This window comes from Mauremys reevesii, linkage group 3, assembly GCF_016161935.1.
Source record: "Mauremys reevesii isolate NIE-2019 linkage group 3, ASM1616193v1, whole genome shotgun sequence".
Taxonomy (NCBI): Eukaryota; Metazoa; Chordata; order Testudines; family Geoemydidae; genus Mauremys; species Mauremys reevesii.
In genome coordinates, this window is record NC_052625.1 from 150,734,064 (window position 1) to 150,754,465 (window position 20,402).

The 20,402-nt window shown below is 38.3% G+C and overlaps 1 protein-coding gene across 9 annotated transcripts in view; it reads right to left on the bottom strand.

Annotated features, from left to right (window-relative positions):
* Window positions 1-4,353: 4,353 nt before the first annotated feature.
* SENP6 (SUMO specific peptidase 6) overlaps window positions 4,354-20,402 on the bottom strand; it is a 191,784-nt gene continuing 175,735 nt past the window's right edge. For 8 of the 9 annotated variants that reach the window (XM_039529204.1, XM_039529203.1, XM_039529202.1 and 5 more), the window contains 5 exons: window positions 18,265-18,368; window positions 12,569-12,657; window positions 8,591-8,659; window positions 8,346-8,496; window positions 4,354-4,886 (listed from right to left, as the gene is read on the bottom strand). In XM_039529204.1, the coding sequence (XP_039385138.1) occupies window positions 4,677-4,886; window positions 8,346-8,496; window positions 8,591-8,659; window positions 12,569-12,657; window positions 18,265-18,368 (623 nt within the window). In that variant the 3' untranslated portion in view covers window positions 4,354-4,676. Of the gene's footprint in view, window positions 4,887-8,345; window positions 8,497-8,590; window positions 8,660-12,568; window positions 12,658-13,097; window positions 13,176-18,264; window positions 18,369-20,402 lie in introns of those variants that run through there. The other variant, XR_005595886.1, reaches the window with a different exon arrangement.

The following is a 20,402-nucleotide window of genomic DNA, read 5'->3' on the forward strand; positions in this document are numbered from 1 at the left end:
ATATGCCATTTACCAGTAAACGTGCATCTGGCCAATTTTTAAATCCTAAGTAAATATAAATATGAGTGGTTTCTTCTCATCCCATGTTCAACTATTTCAAGTAAATATGCAAATACTATTTTCAGGAAGTCATTTCCCCAAAGGATTCAAAGAAGAAACTAAACTCAAAACAGCAAAATAAGACCTTGGGGCAGGGAAGGGAGAGGAAGAGATGCTCAAAAACAGACCAGTCTCCTTTTCTTGCATCTCTAAATATTTCAGTAGTTTGTTATTTTACTAGACTTTATTCTTTCTGCTTTTTTTATTCATATAAAACATTTATAAAAGGAAAATATTCTTATCCTTTAAAGATAACAATGAAGTTATCAAAACTAATGAGTTTATAATTACTCGTATGCAGAAACAGGATTATCTCCTTTTGACAACACATTTTTTATTACCAGTGAGTATGGATATGATTTTGTCACGGTAAAATTTGGCAAAATTCACAGAATAAGTCCTAGTAAAATGTACACAGTCAGGGTATATGGTCACAGCAACAAAAAAATGTGTAACAATTTAACAATAAAGTATTACAATGTAGGCGTTGACACTGACCCACCAGCTGGGTGACCCAAGGTGTCGTCAGGAGGTGGACGTAGTGCTCCTTCCCCGAGCCCTGCCGCCCAGGGCTGGAGCCCGAAATTGCGGACCTTTCTTAAAATCATGGAATCCATGACAGAATCATAGCCTTAGCAATCAGGCTTATGTAATAAAGAAAACAGTTTGACAGCTAGAATTCAGGGTGCGGGGCTGGCAGCTGGTAGTTATTAATACATGGGACCAACTGACTCTGAGTCAAAGAGACCCAAACCAAACTCCACAGTCATTCTCCAGAGTACAATTGCACTAAGTTGGGTCCTAAGAGCCAGAACGTATGTTTCATCACATCAGCAAACAGGTACAATGGTGTTAAGAGAGATGGGGATTTGGCTTGAAAGAATCCAGAGAAAGATGTCCAGCTTATTGTCATCTTGACCACATCCGTTACGGTCTGAGATAGTGAGAGCAAGTAACAGTGGCTATTTCCAGACAGAGATGGGAAAGTGTACATGAACTCTAGGAAACTACTGCACTCAGCAACCTCTCCTAGTGCATCCAAGCACACTGTGCAAGGAGAAATGTTTATAGGCCTTCCTTGAATTCTGCATATCAAAGCAACTCCAAAACGTTTAAAATAAGATGGCAAGTTTCATGCCTAAAAGAAGCAAGGTCCCCATACCAGGACTTCAAGAGTTAAGCATGCTCAGCACCTCTCAAGCTTGAGTCCTTAAACAGCAAATGGGGTGTGTAGGACTGTAAAGTATAAGCACCTTTATATGAAAATTTCATTATATGATGCTTAGTGTTTTAACATGTTAATCAAAGACGATACAGAACTAAGCTTGTTATAGAATATGAACACATGCTGAAAATAAGAACAGTGTGTGCTCAATATGATGTATTTGTAACCTCAGGAAGCTGACGTTCAATAGAAAAAAAGTCTGTTTATTTTTTGAAAACAGTGAAAGGGGAAAAAAGCTTCATGACTTCAAAATGCAAAGACATATTGTTCTTCCTTCATGGTGTAATATACAGTGTATAATTAAAAACCAAGCAGCAGTGCATTTTCCTCTTTGTTTATGGGGAAGGATTTTTTTTTTAAATCATCTCTTCACTGAATCCTTTGACATTAGTTTCCAAATCAAGAGAATAGTGAGGTCATTTTTTCCCCATGGTAGATTAACAAAATATTCTTCTTCCAGTTTTTGGTGCTTTTAAAGGATGTGCGCACACCATGTGCACATTAGTGTAGCTACTTAAGCAAGAAAACTAAGAATGTCGTAAGGGATGACTTAAATGTAATCCCTACTTCTGACGTTATCCACCAAATGTTTACCACAGAGGCATGAATTTTTTATGCAAAGTAATCTAAAACTCTTATAAGAATTCTTAACTGTTATTCTATCCAACATGAAAGCCAATACAACAGTTACATCTAATTAGTCAGCTACCTGATAGCTTTCACTGAACAACTGAGTCATGCTACTTTTCAAAAGTATTTGTAATACTAAATCTTATCACCATGGTTTAAAGAAATATACACTTAAAACATTCTTTTTTTAATATGACACAATTAAAGTGGATATTTAAATATTCAGTTTTTTGCACTAACTTTTGTAAAATAAAACTGGTCCCAAAATGATCAGTGGTGAATTCCCTCAAACTATCAAAACATGTAATTCTCTAAAACAAACATCACACATACATAAATTTGTATAATCTGATTCAATAAATGTTTTAAATAAGTCAAATTCTTAATTCTGTATTTTTCTATCACATTTTATTAAAAAAATAAAATTCTTTCTATATTCAACATACGTATTAGTTTGCTCCATGACGGAAGGTCTCAAGACTTAACATTAAATGATAAATCAAGCATTTTTATTCCTCGCATCCCAAGTGGGAAAAATAAGCTCTAGGCCATTCCTAGGAATAGAATGGAAGTAGTTCTAAAGTATCAGAAACCCTGAAAACTGTACCACAATTATTATAAAAGGAACAGTGCTATATTGGCATATTATATTTAAATAGAATGTTTCATTAGGGAAAAACTGGAAGACTGGATTGAGAAGGAATAAAATGTTTTCTATTTGCAAGTATATCTAGATCTCAATATTCCCCCCTGTATCTTTGATTTTACTTGCATTTGTATAAGCAACTACTCTAGATTGTTAGTTGCACTGTTTATTGTCTTCCCATCCCTCCTGTCTTCTTTCTGACCCTGTTTTTATCATAGACTTTCCCAGACAATGGCAAGAATGCAGGACATGACTAGAGTTCTGTGTATTACATATTTAATATTATGCACAAGAGAGGTTAAACCACACTTGTATGCAAAGGGAAATCTCTGTGTACACATCTTCCCTAACATATATCAGTAGCATCCACATTTTCCCAGGCCCCTCTGAGGGCTCTGTGTGGTCCAGGGTTCATGCATGGAGAAAAGAGGTGGGGGGAAATGTACAGAACCTCCCCCAAATCCCATGGTCAAGCTGTGCAAAAGGTAACATCCCAAGGTTGTGCAATCATGGTACCTTTCTGAGAAATCCTATTTGAAGGGTGGGGTCACCGAAAACTATCTGTGCAGGATTTCCCTGGCAGGACAAGTTATTTGGTAATGCTGTTTGGGTCTAGTGTGAGAAAAGCTGATGTAGAAGCACAAGTTTACATGTGGATGGTCCAGTGTCTAGCTGATCTCAGCGGACCCACAGGGCTTGGGAGCTGAATTCCCTGGTTCTTTGACAATAGGAGAAGGGGGCAGCAAAGCACACTCACCAATCAAAGAACTTGGAGAAAACACTGCGGGGTGGGGTGGGGGGAACCTTTATTTTCCCCACCTCTCCTGCAGATTTTTTTTTAAATGGGAGGGGGCAATTTCCCCCTCCCTGTATATAAATTAATTAATGTTAAGGAAGGACTGAATTATTCAAGATCCTTGCAACAACAGTTCTTATTCTCTCATCTGCATAACAAAACCTTTTTAATATTTAAAGGGCTGTGCAAGGTAGTGGCTTAGTTTTCTACTACAAGAAATGCTAGCTTCATAAGGCTGTTTTTATATTGTTTAAAATCAGATTACACTGTGAAAATATCCAAATAAACGAATTACTTCTAACAGCTTAGTTTGATGCTACCTAGAATCAAGAACAAACAAATAAGCAAGCAATGAACACTGATATTTTGGTATTTTTTGGTGTGGACATTACAAAAAATAGTAATCATACATTTGTAAATGTTCATTACTCAGATAAAGCACATATGAATGTGACATTCAGAATTGTAACATAGAAAATGTAATGTGGGCAATCTGCTATCCAAGTACACTTACCAAAATACAATTTTATAGTGAGGGAAATTTCAAAATACAACTGTACAACATCTGGGAGTCACAAAATAGGATTTAATAGTATCACTCAAGATCACTTTATTTGAAACTGTTATAATACTGCTTGAGTAGTAATCTCTGGTCAAAGAGCAACTGTATTTTTTTCTTTTTTTAAACAGCAATGCATATCTTCTCATGACCCCAAATCTGAAGCATTCCTATTTAACAATTACATTGCTTACATTTGGATACTGTTTGTGAGCATGTGAATTACCCTCTCTGGGGTCACAGTGCACTTTGACACATCCTCATTGTTTGTAGATCAAGCAGAATAATCTTGTAAGGGCAAATGTAAAGATCACAATATGAATTAATTATCTTGCTACCAGATCATCCCATGTGTTACATGACAATTTTACTGAAAAAGAAAAAAGTTAACCATTTCATCCTATAAATATTTTCTTTATTTGCTTTGTTTAGAAGTAGCTATTTAAGTTCTATTAACAGAAATACATAACAAAAGCTTCCTAACAAGTGAAAAAAATTAATTACAAATGCTGAAAAAGTTGGCCTCATTAACATATGTACAAACTTGTTTACTTAATACATATCTTTTTGGGAATGTATTCCTTTTATGACACATTTATACAGGCATTAACATTCCCAAATAACTTCTGAGCAGAGAATACTCCAATGTTTTAGTCTGGGCAGACAAAGAAAATATATTTCAGTTTTTGACTGCAGAGCTAACATGCAACAGACATAATATTTAGTCTGAGCTACTGTTGATAAATTGTTCTGTTCCTTCCTGCAGAGATCCTTCTGGTGAACGTAGGTCCTTCTGTCCCTTCTTTTCTTTGTTCTGCTGTTCCTGCAATTTCAGGATTATGTTTCGTATTTCTTCTCGTTTAGTTTTCATTCTGGGGCGTGGAAACCAGTCTGTTAAGTTCATTGGTAGCTCAAAATTGAGAATGGGATTCTGGAAAGAGTTCAGATGAGTATTATAACAATCTTTATACAACACAGTGATATTAAACACAAGACAATGCAATTGAGAATCTGGAATTGTCATCAAAATGTTCTCTCTCTCTGTAGTGAGTAACAAAGGAATCTCTATCATGGAGAACTAGATTTTTCAAAGTTGTATTTGACTACCATTAAATGTTTTCCCACATGATCTGCAAGATGATTGATTCTGGTTATTAAATGCTTAAATTTTATAGAAACTTTAGAAAGTACAAATAACATAAAGCTATTTATAAATGTAAAATAGTGCCTTCCATTCAAAAAGATCTCAAACCACTTTACAGATAATTTGATATAGAAATCATTCCACCCACCAATGAAAAGATACATTCCTTCCTTCTTCCCCTCCAGGCATCAGAAAATGGACTTCTATTTTTGTTTTACACTCCCCTCTAAATTCAAATAAATCATGGAGTAACCTGACATACACTAATGTTAATTCAGTCACACTGCTTTGGTTAAATACAAAACTTGCACAAATAGTTTATTTAGACTGCAAAATCTTTTGGACACACAGACCTTGCTTTCACATGTTAGTACTGTAAAAACAACACTAATGATTTTGAACAAAGAAAACCACCTTACCGTTTTTATGGAAAATTTTGGTAGCCTGAATGTAATAACCCAAACTGGAATTTGATCGTGACATTTGGGTTAATACCCCTACTCATGTAAGTGTCTTTAATGACCGCAATTAGCCAGTCAATTTTACATTTCATCTGAAAGGCAGTGCCTTCAGCAGCACAGCACTCCTTACCACCGTGCTGGGCACTGCTTTAAACAGATCAGAGAAAAGGATATTATCCTATTTAGTCACCAGCATCACTTCCTATAGCATCATTCTTTTCTCACTGGAGATGTATCATCCACACATTTTACTGTGCTGACTGATTATGTTTTAAGAGATCTGACTAAAATTACAACAATTACTATAAAACACTTATACACTACTGCAGGTTTCCATGGCACATTCTAGAACTCACAAATATATAAATTTTGAAATCCCTTTCACCAACAGAAGCTGGTCCAATAAAAGATTTTACCTCACCCACCTTGTGTCTCTTATATCCTGGGACTGACATAGCTACAACTACAATGCATCTGATAACTGAAGCATTTTACCTTTAGTTAGAAGATTAATGTATGGTCAGTTGTACTGTATACACACGATCATAAGCCAGTTCGTTTATAAGCCGCCCCCTGCCCCCCCTCAAGATGGATAAATAAAAATAGAATTTTTTTTATAACCTGTTCATAAGCCGACCCTATAATTCAGGGGTCAGCAAACTTTGGCTCCCGGACCATCAGGATAAGCCGCGGGGGGCCAAGATGATTTGTTTACCTCCAGTGTCCGCAGGCATGGAGGTAAACCTAAGTGTCCCAGCGCGCCAGCTGCTTACCCTGACAGGCCGGGACAGCAACTGGTGGGACATTTTGGGGCGGGGGGTGGGGGGGAGAGAAGCTGGGGGTCAGTGGAGTAACCCCTGTGACCACTCCCCACATGACTCCACCCCTAGCCCAGGATCCCCACACACTCCCCATCCCATCCCATCCCTGGCCATCTGGGGAGGGCCAGGGGAGGATGTCTCTGGCCTGGCTGGAGCTGCTCCGGCAGGCTGGGCAGTGCGGCCGCAGCCTGCTCCAGTGGGCCAGGCGGGGCGACGTGGCCACACCATGCTCTGGCACCCAGGCGGCACGGCCACAGCCTACTCTGGGGGTGCGAGGTCGAGCGGCACGGCTGTAGCCTGACAGCCCTGGAACTGCAGCTGCTTCAGAGGCTGGGGGGGAGCAGCGTGGCGGAGAGACTCTGGCCCCGCCTCTTCCCTTCTGGCTGGGCTGCCTCTCCTTGCCCCCTCTGTTGGGGGGAGGGGCTGTGTCCCACCTCTCCCTCTCTATACCCGTTCATAAGCCGACCCCATTCTCTGGTGCTTCCCTTTTTTACTAAAAAAAATCGGCTTATGAACGAGTTTATTCGGTAATTACTTTTTATCATTATAAGAAAGAGACATCTCTTATGTTTCCTAATTATTGGATCTCTCGGTCAAAGCTGTTTTACTTTCAAAACATATAGGTTAGGTTTTTAAATGTGAGTAGAGATTTGAAATAAATCCATGACTAAGGAAAAAAGTACATGAATTAACATTCTGTAGCTGCTTCCCTTCCTCCATTTCTTTTTCTTCACTTGTTTTAGTAACAGTTGTGGCCTCTGCTTTACCTTAAACACCACTTTAAAAAAAATAAATAAAAAAAAATTTCTGCTATTTGCCTGGTTGCTGAAACAATTATTGGGACTTTTCTGTAATTTTCAAATATATTAGTAACCAAAACTGACTGGATTATTTATCAACTCAAAAATATTCAATGCCTGTGCATCTAGTACAAGAATAAGAGCCAAATTCTCCCCCATATGTTATTTCCTGCAGTATAATGTGGCTCACAGGGGATATGCCAGAGGCAAGGAGCATCCCTGATTGACAATTTCTTTAATCATGTTGCCAGACCAGATAGAGAGAAAGACTCAGTCTGTAGTAACTTGGGAACTATTCTGCAGGGTGAGTGGGCTGAAAATTATTACAGAACTTGGTTGCCTTTTAACTCCTTCACCATATGAAGAATTGGAACTTCTAGTATCTTATGACTGCAGATTTATGCAAAGAGGGAATGTACCATGAAGACAGTTCTTGCCTGCCATATTCCCCAGTTTAGTTCACAGGAAAAAGTGTGCATGAGGCTCTAATTTGAAGGTAAAAGTAATAAAATATATAAGAAAGTTAAAAGAGAAGCTTATCAATTAAAGTCAAATTCTGGTCCTCTGGAAATCATGGGAGTTATATTGTTTTATTTCAATGCAACAAGGATTTGGTTCTTATCTGGTAAGAATTCAGTAATTTAACTGCACATCCAGGCACCTGAGCTTCTTAAATTCTAGTGTAGCAAGAAGTCCAATGCGAGAAGTTTACAGTTACTGAGTATATTCAGAACCCTATTTCCTGGATTATTGGAAGAAAAACCCCTCAAGAATTAGATATACTTACTAGGTTGCCAAAATGTTAATAGAAGCTTCTTCTGTGTTTAAAGCTGAATTGATTACAAGGCTCACTTAAAACTGAGTTGCTGAAGGCATAATTTAAAAATATGATTGCACTGTGTGCAGCAATGGAAAACATTTTTCTTAATGTTTTCCTCAGAAACATCAATCTCTTCTAAACTGTATGTTGTGACACTTCTTCTGTGTGATCATTAATATGAGAACTATTGTCTTTTCCAGAATGGATTTGTTTCATCTTGCAAACTTATTTTACAACACCCATAAATCCTGTTGCACTGGAATGCTTCCCATTCTTTAAACTAAGTTTTATTTGACTAATGCAGGATACAAAATAAATACCATGACAGAAGCAAGTAAACTTACCTCAAAAAAGCTCTCCACATATTGCAGTACATACACTCCACAATCACTGAAGTTGTTCTGTTGTGGCACTTTTGGATTAGAGCCTTTCATTACATCTTTGGAGAAACTTCTTTTACTGCCTTTCCTGACTTCCCATTCTACTTCCAAATATCTGTGACAAAAGGTGTACAGAAATCAAGACCTTTCTTTTCCTTATGGAATGTTAAAACTTTTGAAAAAAATGGAATTACATGTTTAGAACTTACTCCCTTAATATTTTCACAACGTTTGACCGGGAAGGGCCTCTCAGGGAGTCCATAAGCAGAATGCAGGGTCTATGAATGAGGAAAAGATTTTTTTGTTTGTTTGTTTTTTTAACACACACTCTGAGAAGTACTGAGTATTTTACAACAATTTGAAAAGCACAAAAAGTTATATTACAACTTGCTTTGAAGTCAGTATAAGTGCAAAATAAGTTATCTCTAGATTTAACATTTCACCAAGTCCAGAAAGCTTGAGTGGCTATTTAAAAGTGCCAATTTTAAAGAATCACATTGTGTCTGAAAATTATTTACTTATTAGATAGGTCTACACTGCAAAGAGAAACCTGTTCCGCTGATCTCAAAGCTTGGGTCAACTGACTCAGGCTCGCAGGTCTTGAGCTGTGGGGCTAGAAATAACAGTGTAGATGTCACTGCTCAGGCTGAAGCCCAGGCTCCGAGACTCTTCCCTCTTGCTAGGTTTCACAGCCCAGGCTCAAACCCAAGCAGGAATGTCTACACTGCTATTTCTAGCCTGAGTAAATTGACCCAGGCTCTGAGACTCAGTGCCAAGAGTTTTTCTTTGCAGTGTAGATATATCCTTTGTTACACATAAGACCTAAAGATATTCTCACTGAAAGATTAGAGAAAACTTACTCTATTCTTCCAGTGTGTAACTCTGGGCATTTGACAAAACTGTGAGTACCACTGATCTTCTTGTACAGTCATTTAAGTGCTCTACCAGCTCTTAAGCATGTACTTAACTTTAATTATGTGACTAATCCCATTGAAATTAATGGCACTACTTGCATCCTGGAAATGAAGCATGTGCTTAAGCACTTAGCTGGATTAGACTTTCATCGATTTTGATTTTTGTGTGGATCTTTCACACAGCAATAGGGAAAAGGAGGACATTTAAAATAAAATGCAGTTGTAAATTCCTGAGATTCCATCTCTTATACTACTAAACTTTTTTAAAAAATTGACTAGATTTCAAGATGACAATGTCCCTTTACGAAAACAGCAAACAAAACAATGAAGAAAATGTAGAGTACATATTGTCAGATAACTGCAACAGAAATACAGTTAATGATTTAATATACACATTTATATATAGTCAGTATCAAAATGACAATGTCCTCTTTTTTAATAAGTAATATAACTAAATATTTCAGAAACTCATTTACTGCTTTAAGCTGTAGGTCAGTACAATGGCATAACAAATGTCTGCACTTAAAAAACAACAACACACTTCTCCATATTTGGGGGAAAAAAACCTAACTACCTCTTCAACTCACTCAGTGAACCTAATACAGAAAAAAAAAGTTTTGCACGAGCATTTAGTTTCCAGGACTTTCCAACCACTGGCAATAAAAGCTGAAGCAAAAGAAAAGTCATTAAAAAAAAAAATCAGGCAAAACACCTTTTGAAAAAGTTAGATTGCACTAATATTTGTTACTGGTTCATATACTTATCACTGCTAACAGTGGAGACAACTTGTCCTTGTATTCATGTACCCAAATGAATAGCCTACTCCCAACAACAGAAAACAAATGCAATGTTCAGATATAGTACAAAACAATTTTTGCAGTATCTTATTATATTTTTATAGATGATGCTACTGCAAGTAACTACTTTTCAAAGTAGAATGGAAATATTTAACCATGTTTATAGTAAAAATAATGATGGTAGCCTAGTAAAAATTTTTGAATTGCATAGCCTTTAAACTTCGAAACAAGGTAAATTACTTACACGAGCAATGGGTTTTTAAATATTAAAATATTGTTTCAGGAAAGAGGTGCATTTTAAAATAATGAAGAAACGAAACCCCCAAATTATTTTTTTTTTTTGTTAAACCAAGATTTTGACATGACACTTTGAGGATGGTGTTAGTAAGAGGGACCTTATGGTTATGTGTGACGATATTAAAGAGTTTATGGCTTTTAAAGTGATGTATCCATTTCTACAGACAGACTAGAGTTCAAAGTGCTAAAGGTAATCCATGGCACATTAAGCCTTTTTGTTTTGGGTGGGAGCAGTGTTGAAGGGGGGCGATCACCATCTGCATGGGGTATTTCATTTCAAACCATAACTTGAAGCCATTGCACCTCAAGCTGTGATATTCTTAGATCTCACAAGTTAGGTTTACTTCTGCTGTTATAAATAGGGCATAAAATATAATTAATTATGGATGATACACATGTATTAAACCATTATGTATTTGTTACTATAAGCTTTATATTATACCATTATAACATGCTTGCATTTTTTTCCTTCTTGTAGTATATAATATAACACAAAGGAAAAACGAGGAAGGAAAAATAGGATTAAAAGGTAGAGAAAGAATAGAAGGGAAGCTGTAAAGACATCAATGCTAATTAAAAAGTATTTATGACTTTAGGAGCCTACATTTTTATCACTTAAAATGTGAACTACTAAAGCTAGTGATAGGCAATAAATTTGCTTTTTCATAGCTTTCTGGTTCTTGGAATGTTTTCAATAGAAAGAAATGTTTTAGTGAAAAGCAATTACAGAAGTAACAGATTTTCTGTTGTGACTGTTCTGAACAAAGCAAAGGAAATACACCTAACAGGTAAGTCAGGGAAAGAGGTGCACGAAAGAGGACAACTGCACAATATTTTTTGGCAAGAAATGGAGACTCTATACATATTTTAGCTTTATATTATTTAATATCTATCCCATTCTTCCCAGCTAATTTGAGATGCCCACAACTAAGGCCTTAATTCAACATCTATTTAGGCACATGTTGAATTGTAAGCAATCTCCTATGTATTTTGCTAAATAGGGATGGCACTTAAATACACGCTTAAGTAGTTTGCTGAATTGGAGCCTAAATACTAAATCACTAAGAACAGCAGTTTTATTAGAAAAAAAATATCTTCAGATGCTTTTAAAAGCGAGTCTTTCAACCTTAGCAAACCAAAAGGGAATATCTATTTTCAGTGCATAAGGAGTTCCACACAAATCCTAAAACTAGATTATACTGCAAAATATAGAAACCTCTAAAAATATAAACAGTATGTTAGCAGAATCTTATAAAGTTTGAGTGACACCCCTCTTAGTGCTGTCATTCTGTTTTAAAAGCTCATTCTAATCAATACATCTTTATTAAGAACATAAGAACATAAGAACATAAGAAAGGGTCCATCGGTCAGGTCATCAGGTCCAGTCATCCCACAGTGACAGTGGCCAAGTGCAGGTGCCCTGAGGGAGCTGAGAGGACAGGAAATGATCAGGTGATGATCCATCCTCTCTCTCCTGCCATCCCCATCTCTCCTCTGAACAGAGGCTAGACAGGACACCAATTATCTAGCCTGGGCCCATTTATATTATTTTACTTTTTTAATTTTTATTTATCCAGTCAGTCCCTTTTCCTGTTCCAATAGTCCTTCCCAAGGACAACCTCCTCAGAAGTGTCCACAAGTTTGAAGAAGAACTTCGTTGAGATTTGTTTCCTTTTATTTGTTTTAAAACCTGCCCCTATTTTTGTATCTATATTAATAATTATTATAAAATAAATAACTTTATAACTTTTCATCACTTCACTCTCCCTTCTCCTCATCATTTATTTATATTATTTCCCTCTCCTCTCTCTCTCTCAAAACTGAAAGTCTCTCCCTCTTTAATCTTCCCTCCTCCCTCACTTTTCCTCTTCTAAATTTTTCATTTTTTTTCTTTTTCTTTTCTTTTCTTTCTAGCTATTTTTGATTTTTGAGAGAGACCACACACACACACAGTATTTAGTCGAGATGGCGTGCCATCCATGGATTTATAAGGGCAATAATATAATATATTCTCAGTCTTATTCTTTTTCCCTTATTCCTAACATCTTTTTTTTTTTTTTTTTGACCTCTGCACTCACACTGACACATCTTCAGAGAACTATCTATAACTCTCCAAGATCTTTTGACTCGTGTAGTAGTAAATTCCCCCCCATCATGTTGGGGGCTAATTTATACTTACTGTATGCAAATATTAGGCTTCAGATGCCACTGTCCCAACTCTGAATTACAGTTATCATCTACAAGGCCTCCATCATCGCTGCTGTTTTCCTACAAAAACAAAATATTTGTGGGAGTTTATAGGCTGACTGCTTTTCAAATGGAATGCAAATAAAAAATTTTACTTACTATATTTACAGTCTTTACTTAAGACAAGGAACTCAAGTTTAGCATAGTTTACTCCCACAAATTAACAGTAAATTTTGCATCATCAAACTTTCAGCTAACATTACTCCTTGTCAGTTTCCTATTGAGGAGACTCAGCAAACCTACCAGGATTGGGAGATGGCTTTTAAAAAAAAAAGTACAGCAAAATTATTTGAAAATTTTTTGGAGGGAACTAGCCAACTCACAATGCAATGTGTAGCCAAGTTGAGGGAGAATTTAGATGGCTGTTCTCTGGCATCAGTGTCATGCACATTTCACCTATGGCTGTGCCTTCTTAAAGGTTTCTATTGCAGTCAGCCTCTATATATTTTAGCTCAACTTACCTGTTTCTATTCCAATTCTGGCAAATTCTGATAGATGTGAATGGTAACTTCAAATCCAGGCTGAATCCTGAGCTGCTGCTGCAACAAGAAGATTCAACATACCCCCTTCTCCTCCCAAAATGCAGGGACTAAGGCCAAGGCAGCCTACACCATTATCCTGCCTGCCTCCCTCCACCAACCCCAACTCAGACTCTCTGCCCATCCCTCTTACAGGCCTCTCAATCATCTGCTCCCAGCAATCTCCCTTTTCATTGAGATTTAGGGAGTGCCAGAGAAAAAGACAATAAGGAGTCTATTTGGGGGAAGGCTTAAAGCAGACCCCAGCACCATCATGAGCTGGGAGAAATGAGTTTAGTCTATCTGCAACAGCAGTTTAGGTTTCAGCCCAGATATGAGGTTTTGACCACAAAAAAAACCACAAATGCAAACCTTGAAAAAGATTATTCAGTATGCTGGGCTCGGTAGGAAGAATACTGCTTAACAAAACTCCAATCCCAAGATGTGCTATACTCAGTCTCTTTTTTTGGAGAGGGAGATAAATGGTAGAACAGAAGACTCCTATTACTTATATGAAAAGATCTGAGGGTCTCTGATCCTTTGATTTCAGATGTGAAGACCTGCACTGGCCCTGGTTCAATTCTGATGGCCTCTTAAGGGAGGATAACTTTGTACACACCTTCCGTAAGTACAGACTTTACAGGCCCCAGAAGAATGCCCTCCCTCCCAGGACCTCAAAGCAGTGGACCTACAACGGGTTTGTAAAGGACATTTTCCATTAAGACCTCACATTTTGTAAATCCCAATGTTTTCTCCTGATCCTCTGATTTGGTAGCGGAGAGTGAAAGACAACAAACCTAAACAAAAACCCCAATTTAAATTTAATTACAAAACAACAAAAACAAACAAACAAACAAAAGGACATGAGGAGGCCGAAGGGAAAAGCTCAGACTTGCAGATGGAAGCAGGACCAAAGAACTCTGAGGGGAGACTGCTGGGTGAGGAAAGTGGAGGGTGGAAGCATGTGACTAAGCGAACCAGGTAGAGGAAAAGACAGGCTAGTGAAGGAGCAACAGAGCTCAGGAACAGGTTTGCGGACTCGGAAAATGAAGAAGGGGCATAGCAGGTGGTCGCTGAAGATGAGAGGGCAAGGAAGAAGAGAAGAAGAGCAGCTAGCTCTATAAGGAGAGGGGAAGCGTCAATGGAGAGGACACCAAACATGAGCCCCAGAAGGATACGGGATGGGTTGCAGAGGATTGCAAGGGTGAATAGGAATCGAGAGGACTTGCAGCCAGAGGGAACAGGGGATAGACTGGAGAATCACACCGTCACCAAGAAAAGGCAGGTCTACATGATTGGGGACTCCTTACTGAGAATAGACAGGCCTGTAACCAGAGCTGATCCAGAGAACAGAAAGGTGTGCTGTCTGCCAGGTGCTAAGATACAGGATGTGGACCTGAGGCTGAAGAGGATCCAAACGGGAGCGAGAAAGAATCCGCTGATTGTCCTTCATGTGGGGAACGAATGATATGGCTAAATTCTTGCTGGAATGTATCAAGGGAAACTATGCCAGGCTGGGAAAGACACTTAAGGAAATCGAGGCTCAGGTGATCTTCAATGTTCCTAGAGAAGGGCAACAAAGGTGTGACAAGATCATGGCGATCAACAGATCGCTCAGGCAGTGGTGCTATAAGGAGGGCTTTGGGATGTATGGCCACTGGGAAGCATTCACAGAGGACTGTTCTCTCGGGATGGACTTCACCTGAGTAGGGAGGGAAATAGACTTCTAGGATGGAGGTTGGCACAACTGATTAAGAGAGCTTTAAACTAGGAATTGGTTGGGAGATGTCCAGGTAATCTCCACGCCAGATTTTAACATTGAGAGGGAAGAAAACAAAGCAAGAAAGGATACTGTCATGGGTAGGAGAATGGACATACGGAGGAAGGGTACTGTAGATACAATTCTAATAGGTTATACTGGTGGTAGAACGTCTGGGCCTAATCGGGTAAAGAATGCGAGTGAAGCCAAATAGCAAGAATTAAGATGTTTGTACATCAATGCGAGGAGCTAGGTAACAAAATGGAGGAACTAGAGTTACTGGTGCAGGAAGTAAAACCGGATATTATAGGGATAACAGAAACATGGTGGAATAGTAGTCATGACTGGAGTACAGATATTGAAGGCTATCTGCTGTTAAGGAAAGACAGAAATAAAGGCAAAGGTGGTGGAGTAGCATTGTATATCAATGATGAGGTAGACTGTAAAGAAATAAGAAGGGATGGAAACCTGTCTGGGCAAAAATCACACTGGGGAAAAAAGCTACTAGAGCCTCCCCTGAGATAGCGCTTGGGGTGTGCTATAGACCATTGGAATCTGATTTGGATATGGATAGAGACCTTTTTAATGTTTTTACTGAAGTAAATACTAATGGAAATCGTGTGATCATGGGAGACTTTAACTTCCCAGATATAGACTGGAGGACAAGTGCTAGTAATAATAATAGGGCTCAGATTTTCCTAGGTGCAATAGCTGATGGATAGGTAGGAGTTGTAGACCAAGCTGTATGAGCAAGCATCTCAGAGAGGTGATTAAGAAAAAGCAGAAAGCCTACAAGGAGTGGAAGATGGGAGTGATCAGCAAGGAAAGCTACCTTATTGAGGTCAGAACACGTAGGGATGCAGTGAGAAAGGCCAAAAGCCATGTAGAGTTGGACCTTGCAAAGGGAATTAAAACCAATAGTAAACGGTTCTATAGCCATATAAATAAGAAGAAAACAAAGAAAGAAGAAGTGGGACCGCTAAACATTGAGGATGGAATGGAAGTTAAGGATAATCTTGAACAGCTTAATGGGACGAAATCAGGGGGCCCAGATAATCTTCATCCAAGAATATTAAAGGAACTGGCACATGAAATTGCAAGCCAATTAGCAAGAATTTTTAATCTGTAAACTCAGGGGTTGTACCATATGACTGGAGAATTGCTAACATAGTTCCGATCTTTAAGAAAGGGGGAAAAAGTGATCTACAGGCCTGTCAGTTTGACATCTGTAGTATGCAAGGTCTTGGAAAAAAATTTGAAGGAAAAAGTAGTCAAGGACATTGAGGTCAATGGTAACTGGGACAAAATGGTTTTACAAAAGGTAGATTGTGTCAAACCAACCTGATCTCCTTCTTTGAGAAGGTAACAGATTTTTTTGACAAAGGAAATGCAGTGGATCTAATTTACTCGATTTCAGTAAGGCATTTGATACGGTTCCACATGGGGAATTATTAGCTAAATTGGAAAAGATGGGGATCAATATGAAAATTGAAAGGTGGATAAGGAACTGGTTAAAGGGGAGACTACAACGGGTCATACTGAAAGGTGAACTGTCAGGCTGGAGGGAGGTTACTAGTGGAGTTCCTCAGGGATCGGTTTTGGGACGAATCTTATTTAATCTTTTTATTACTGACTTTGGCACAAAAAGTGGGAATGTGCTAATAAAGTTTGCAGATGACACAAAGCTGGGAGGTATTGCCAATACAGAGAAGGACCGGGATATCATACAGGAAGATCTGGATGACTTTGTAAACTGAAGTAATAGTAATAGGATGAAATTTAATAGTGAAAAGTGCAAGGTCACACATTTAGGAATAACAAGAATTTTTGTTATGAGCTGGGGGCGCATCAGTTGGAAGTAACAGAGGAGGAGAAGGACCTCGCAGTATTGGTTGATCACAGGATGACTATGAGCCGCCAATGTGATATGGCCATGAAAAAAGCTAATGTTGTCTTGGGATGCATCAGGCGAGGTATTTCCAGTAGAGATAAAGAGGTGTTAGTACCGTTATACAAGGCACTGGTGAGACCTCATCTGGAATACTGTGTGCAATTCTGGTCTCCCATGTTTAAGAAGGATGAATTCAAACTGGAACAGGTTCAGAGACGGGCTACTAGGATGATCCGAGGAATGGAAAACCTGTCATATAAAAGGAGACTCAAAGAGCTTGGCTTGTTTAGCCTAACCAAAAGAAGGCTGAGGGGAGATATGATTGCTCTCTATAAATATATCAGAGGAATAAATACCACGGAGGGAGAGGAATTATTTAAGCTCAGTACCTATGTGGACACAAGAACAAATGGGTATAAACTGGCTATCAGGAAGTTTAGACTTGAAATTAGATGGTTTCTAACGGTCAAAGGAGTGAAGTTCTGGAACAGCCTTCCAAGGGGAATGGTGGGGGCAAGAGACATATCTGGCTTCAAGACTAAGCTTGGTCAGTTTATGGAGGGGATGGTATAATTTTGGCAATTAATTTGTCTTTGACTACTAGTGGTAAATATGCCCAATAGCTTGTGATAGGATGTTAGATGGGGTGGGATCTGTGTTACTACAAATAATTCTTTCCAGGGTGTCTGGCTGGTGAGTCTTGCCCACATGCTCAGGGTTTAGCTGATCGCCATATTTGGGGTTGAGAAGGAATTTTCCTCCAGGACAGATTGGCAGAGGCCCTGGGGTTTTTTTTGCCTTCCTCTGCAGCGTGGGGCATGGGTCACTTGCTGGAAGATTATCTGCACCTTGAAGTCTTTAAACCATGATTTGAGGACTTCATTGGCTCAGACACAGGTTTGATACAGGAGTGGGTGGGTGAGATTCTGTGGCGTGCATTGTGCAGAAGGTCAGACTAGATGATCATAATGGTCCCTTCTGACCTTAAAGTCTATGATTCTATACCTACAAAGTCTGTCTATTGCCAAGGAATGGCATTTAAAGAACAGAGAGTAGATGGTTCCAGGACCTGCTATGAAGACAGAAGCAGAGGAACTAAGGGAAAGTAATAGTCACTGGTCTCTTAAAACCTCAGCTAAATCATTATACTCCATGGTCAATAAGCAAAACTGCACAAAGCATAGTGCATGATCTGTACAGCAGATTCTTACTGAGCCAATTTCATAAAAGAGTACATCGTTAATCTTCTAGGAGCTAAAATGCAAGTATAATTCTAATACTGAGCAACAAATGCTTTAGGTTCTAACCTTACAAATGTCAAATCTAGGTTTCATACAATAGAAAATTTACTATCTGCATACTGCTTTTAAAAACACTCTTCACACATACAATCTGATTTTTATTCTTCAGAAGGGGAACAATAGTACACATTACCTAAGCAACATTATTAAGTTCTTTACCTGGTTATCTTGATCTTCAGAAAAATCTATAAGCTCATCTTCATTTAGTTTACTGCCATCAGTGGAGTCTTCGCTATAGTTCAGCCTGATTTTGTGCAAGCCATCTGTATTAAACACAGATAGCCATAAATTTAAAAATCAAATACAACATCATTTTTATAACCTCATAATGGACTAAGTGAAATGTTCCTCACAAATAGAATTTCAGAGTGTTTTGCATTTGAAATCTTTAGACCTAGACCAAAATGATGACTAGTGAAACTAAGCTATATATGTTTATGCCACTAGCAAAATTCTGCATTGTAAACTACTTCCTGAAAGCTTTACATTTCCAAAGGAACTTTAGGAACACTAGTCTCAGAGCCCTTGTGAAGTAGGTAAATAAATATACCAGTGTTACAGATGAGAAAGCAGAGACATTATGTGACTTGTTGCTTGATCACAGCATTACAGCTCAGTTCTTCTCCATGAAACCTTTGCCTAATGTACTCTATGTTTCCCCACACAAAGGAGTTGTCTGTCTGTGCTTTACTTCTTGCATCTATCAAAACAAAACTAGTAATACTTTATATTTAAAGTCCTTTTTCTTTGGTAGGATTCAAAGCACTTGCCAAGGGTGAGTTAAAACATTACTGGTCCTATTTTACACATGACTTAACTAAGGGCTAGTCTACACTTACCTGCCGGGTCGACGCGGTGAGTTCGACTTCTCGGAGTTCGAACTATCGCGTCTAATCTAGACGCAATAGTTCGAACTCCCTGCGCGCTCCGGTCGACTCCGGAACTCCACCACTGCAAACGGCGGTGGCGGAGTCAACCTTGGAGCTGCGGACTAAGGCATAGTTTTGAAGTAATTTGCCTAGAGAGTACAGGTCAGGACTCAGTCCCTTAACCCACATGGGTATTTTAAAGATGAAAGCAGCAACAAAGTGGGGGTGCACTTTTACAGAACCTGCCCCCCCCTTCCCACACACACACACACAAATGTTAGTATGACTGAGTTGGAGCAATTCAGAAAACTAGGTTTTTTCACTACGCTATGGCTGCCAACCCTATGCATTCAAAAGTCATGGGACAGGCTCTCAAATAAATGAGATTTGTTTTAAAATCTCATTTTGTATATAGATATAGACACACACAAGTTAAATATATATGAGTTTCTTTTTATTTGTCTTCTTGTTTCTGAGCCTTTGGAGTAAAATTGTTTCATGTTTTCAAACTTCTCTGTATGATAAAGTACTGGAAACTTTCATTTAAAAAAAAGGAAGCTGATAGTTGGTATTTTTCTTAAAGCTAGAAATATGACTGACTGAGACTATCACAAGACTGGTGATAAACAGGAGCTGGAAACAGCTATGCATTTAAATAGCTGTTCACCTACGCCCAGTGTTTCTAAGGGGTTAACTTAATAGTTTAAAATATGACTTTTCTATGGCACAGATACCTGGGGAGTAAGGAGGAAAAGGATATTAGAACATATAGTAGAACCTCAGAATTACAAACGCCTCAGGAATGGAGGGTGTTCATAACTCTGAAATGTTCATAACTCTGAACAAAACATTACAGTTGTTCTTTCAAAAGTTTACAACTGAACACTGACTTAATACATCTTTGAAACATTACTATGCAAAAGAAAAATGCTGCTTTCCCTTTCTTTATTTTTTTAGCAGTTTAACACAGTATTGTAATTGCTTTTTTTTTTTTATCTCTGCTGCTGCCTGATTATGTACTTTCAGTTCCAAATGAGGTGTGTGGTTGAGTGGTAGGTTCGTAACTCTGGTGTTCATAACTCTCAGGTTCTACTGTAATTCCATCATCTTATGAATTACTAAAGCAACTGGGCAAAGCACATAACAAATGTTATGGATGTCAAATTTTAAGTGTAAAGGATTAGCAACTGTGAGCCACCTCATAAATCACAACTTACAAAATAGTGGGAAAACTGCATTTTCTTCTCCCTCTCATAACTCAGACACTTGACGATACATATTTTGTCTAACTTTTCAAAAAAGTTTCACTTTGAGGCAGACATCAAGCATGGAAAATTTCAGGCACAAAGTGTTATATCCTTGGGGGCAACAGCTTTAGGAAGAAATCACTGGAGACACAGAGCTGTAAACCTTGGAGCAGCCATTTAT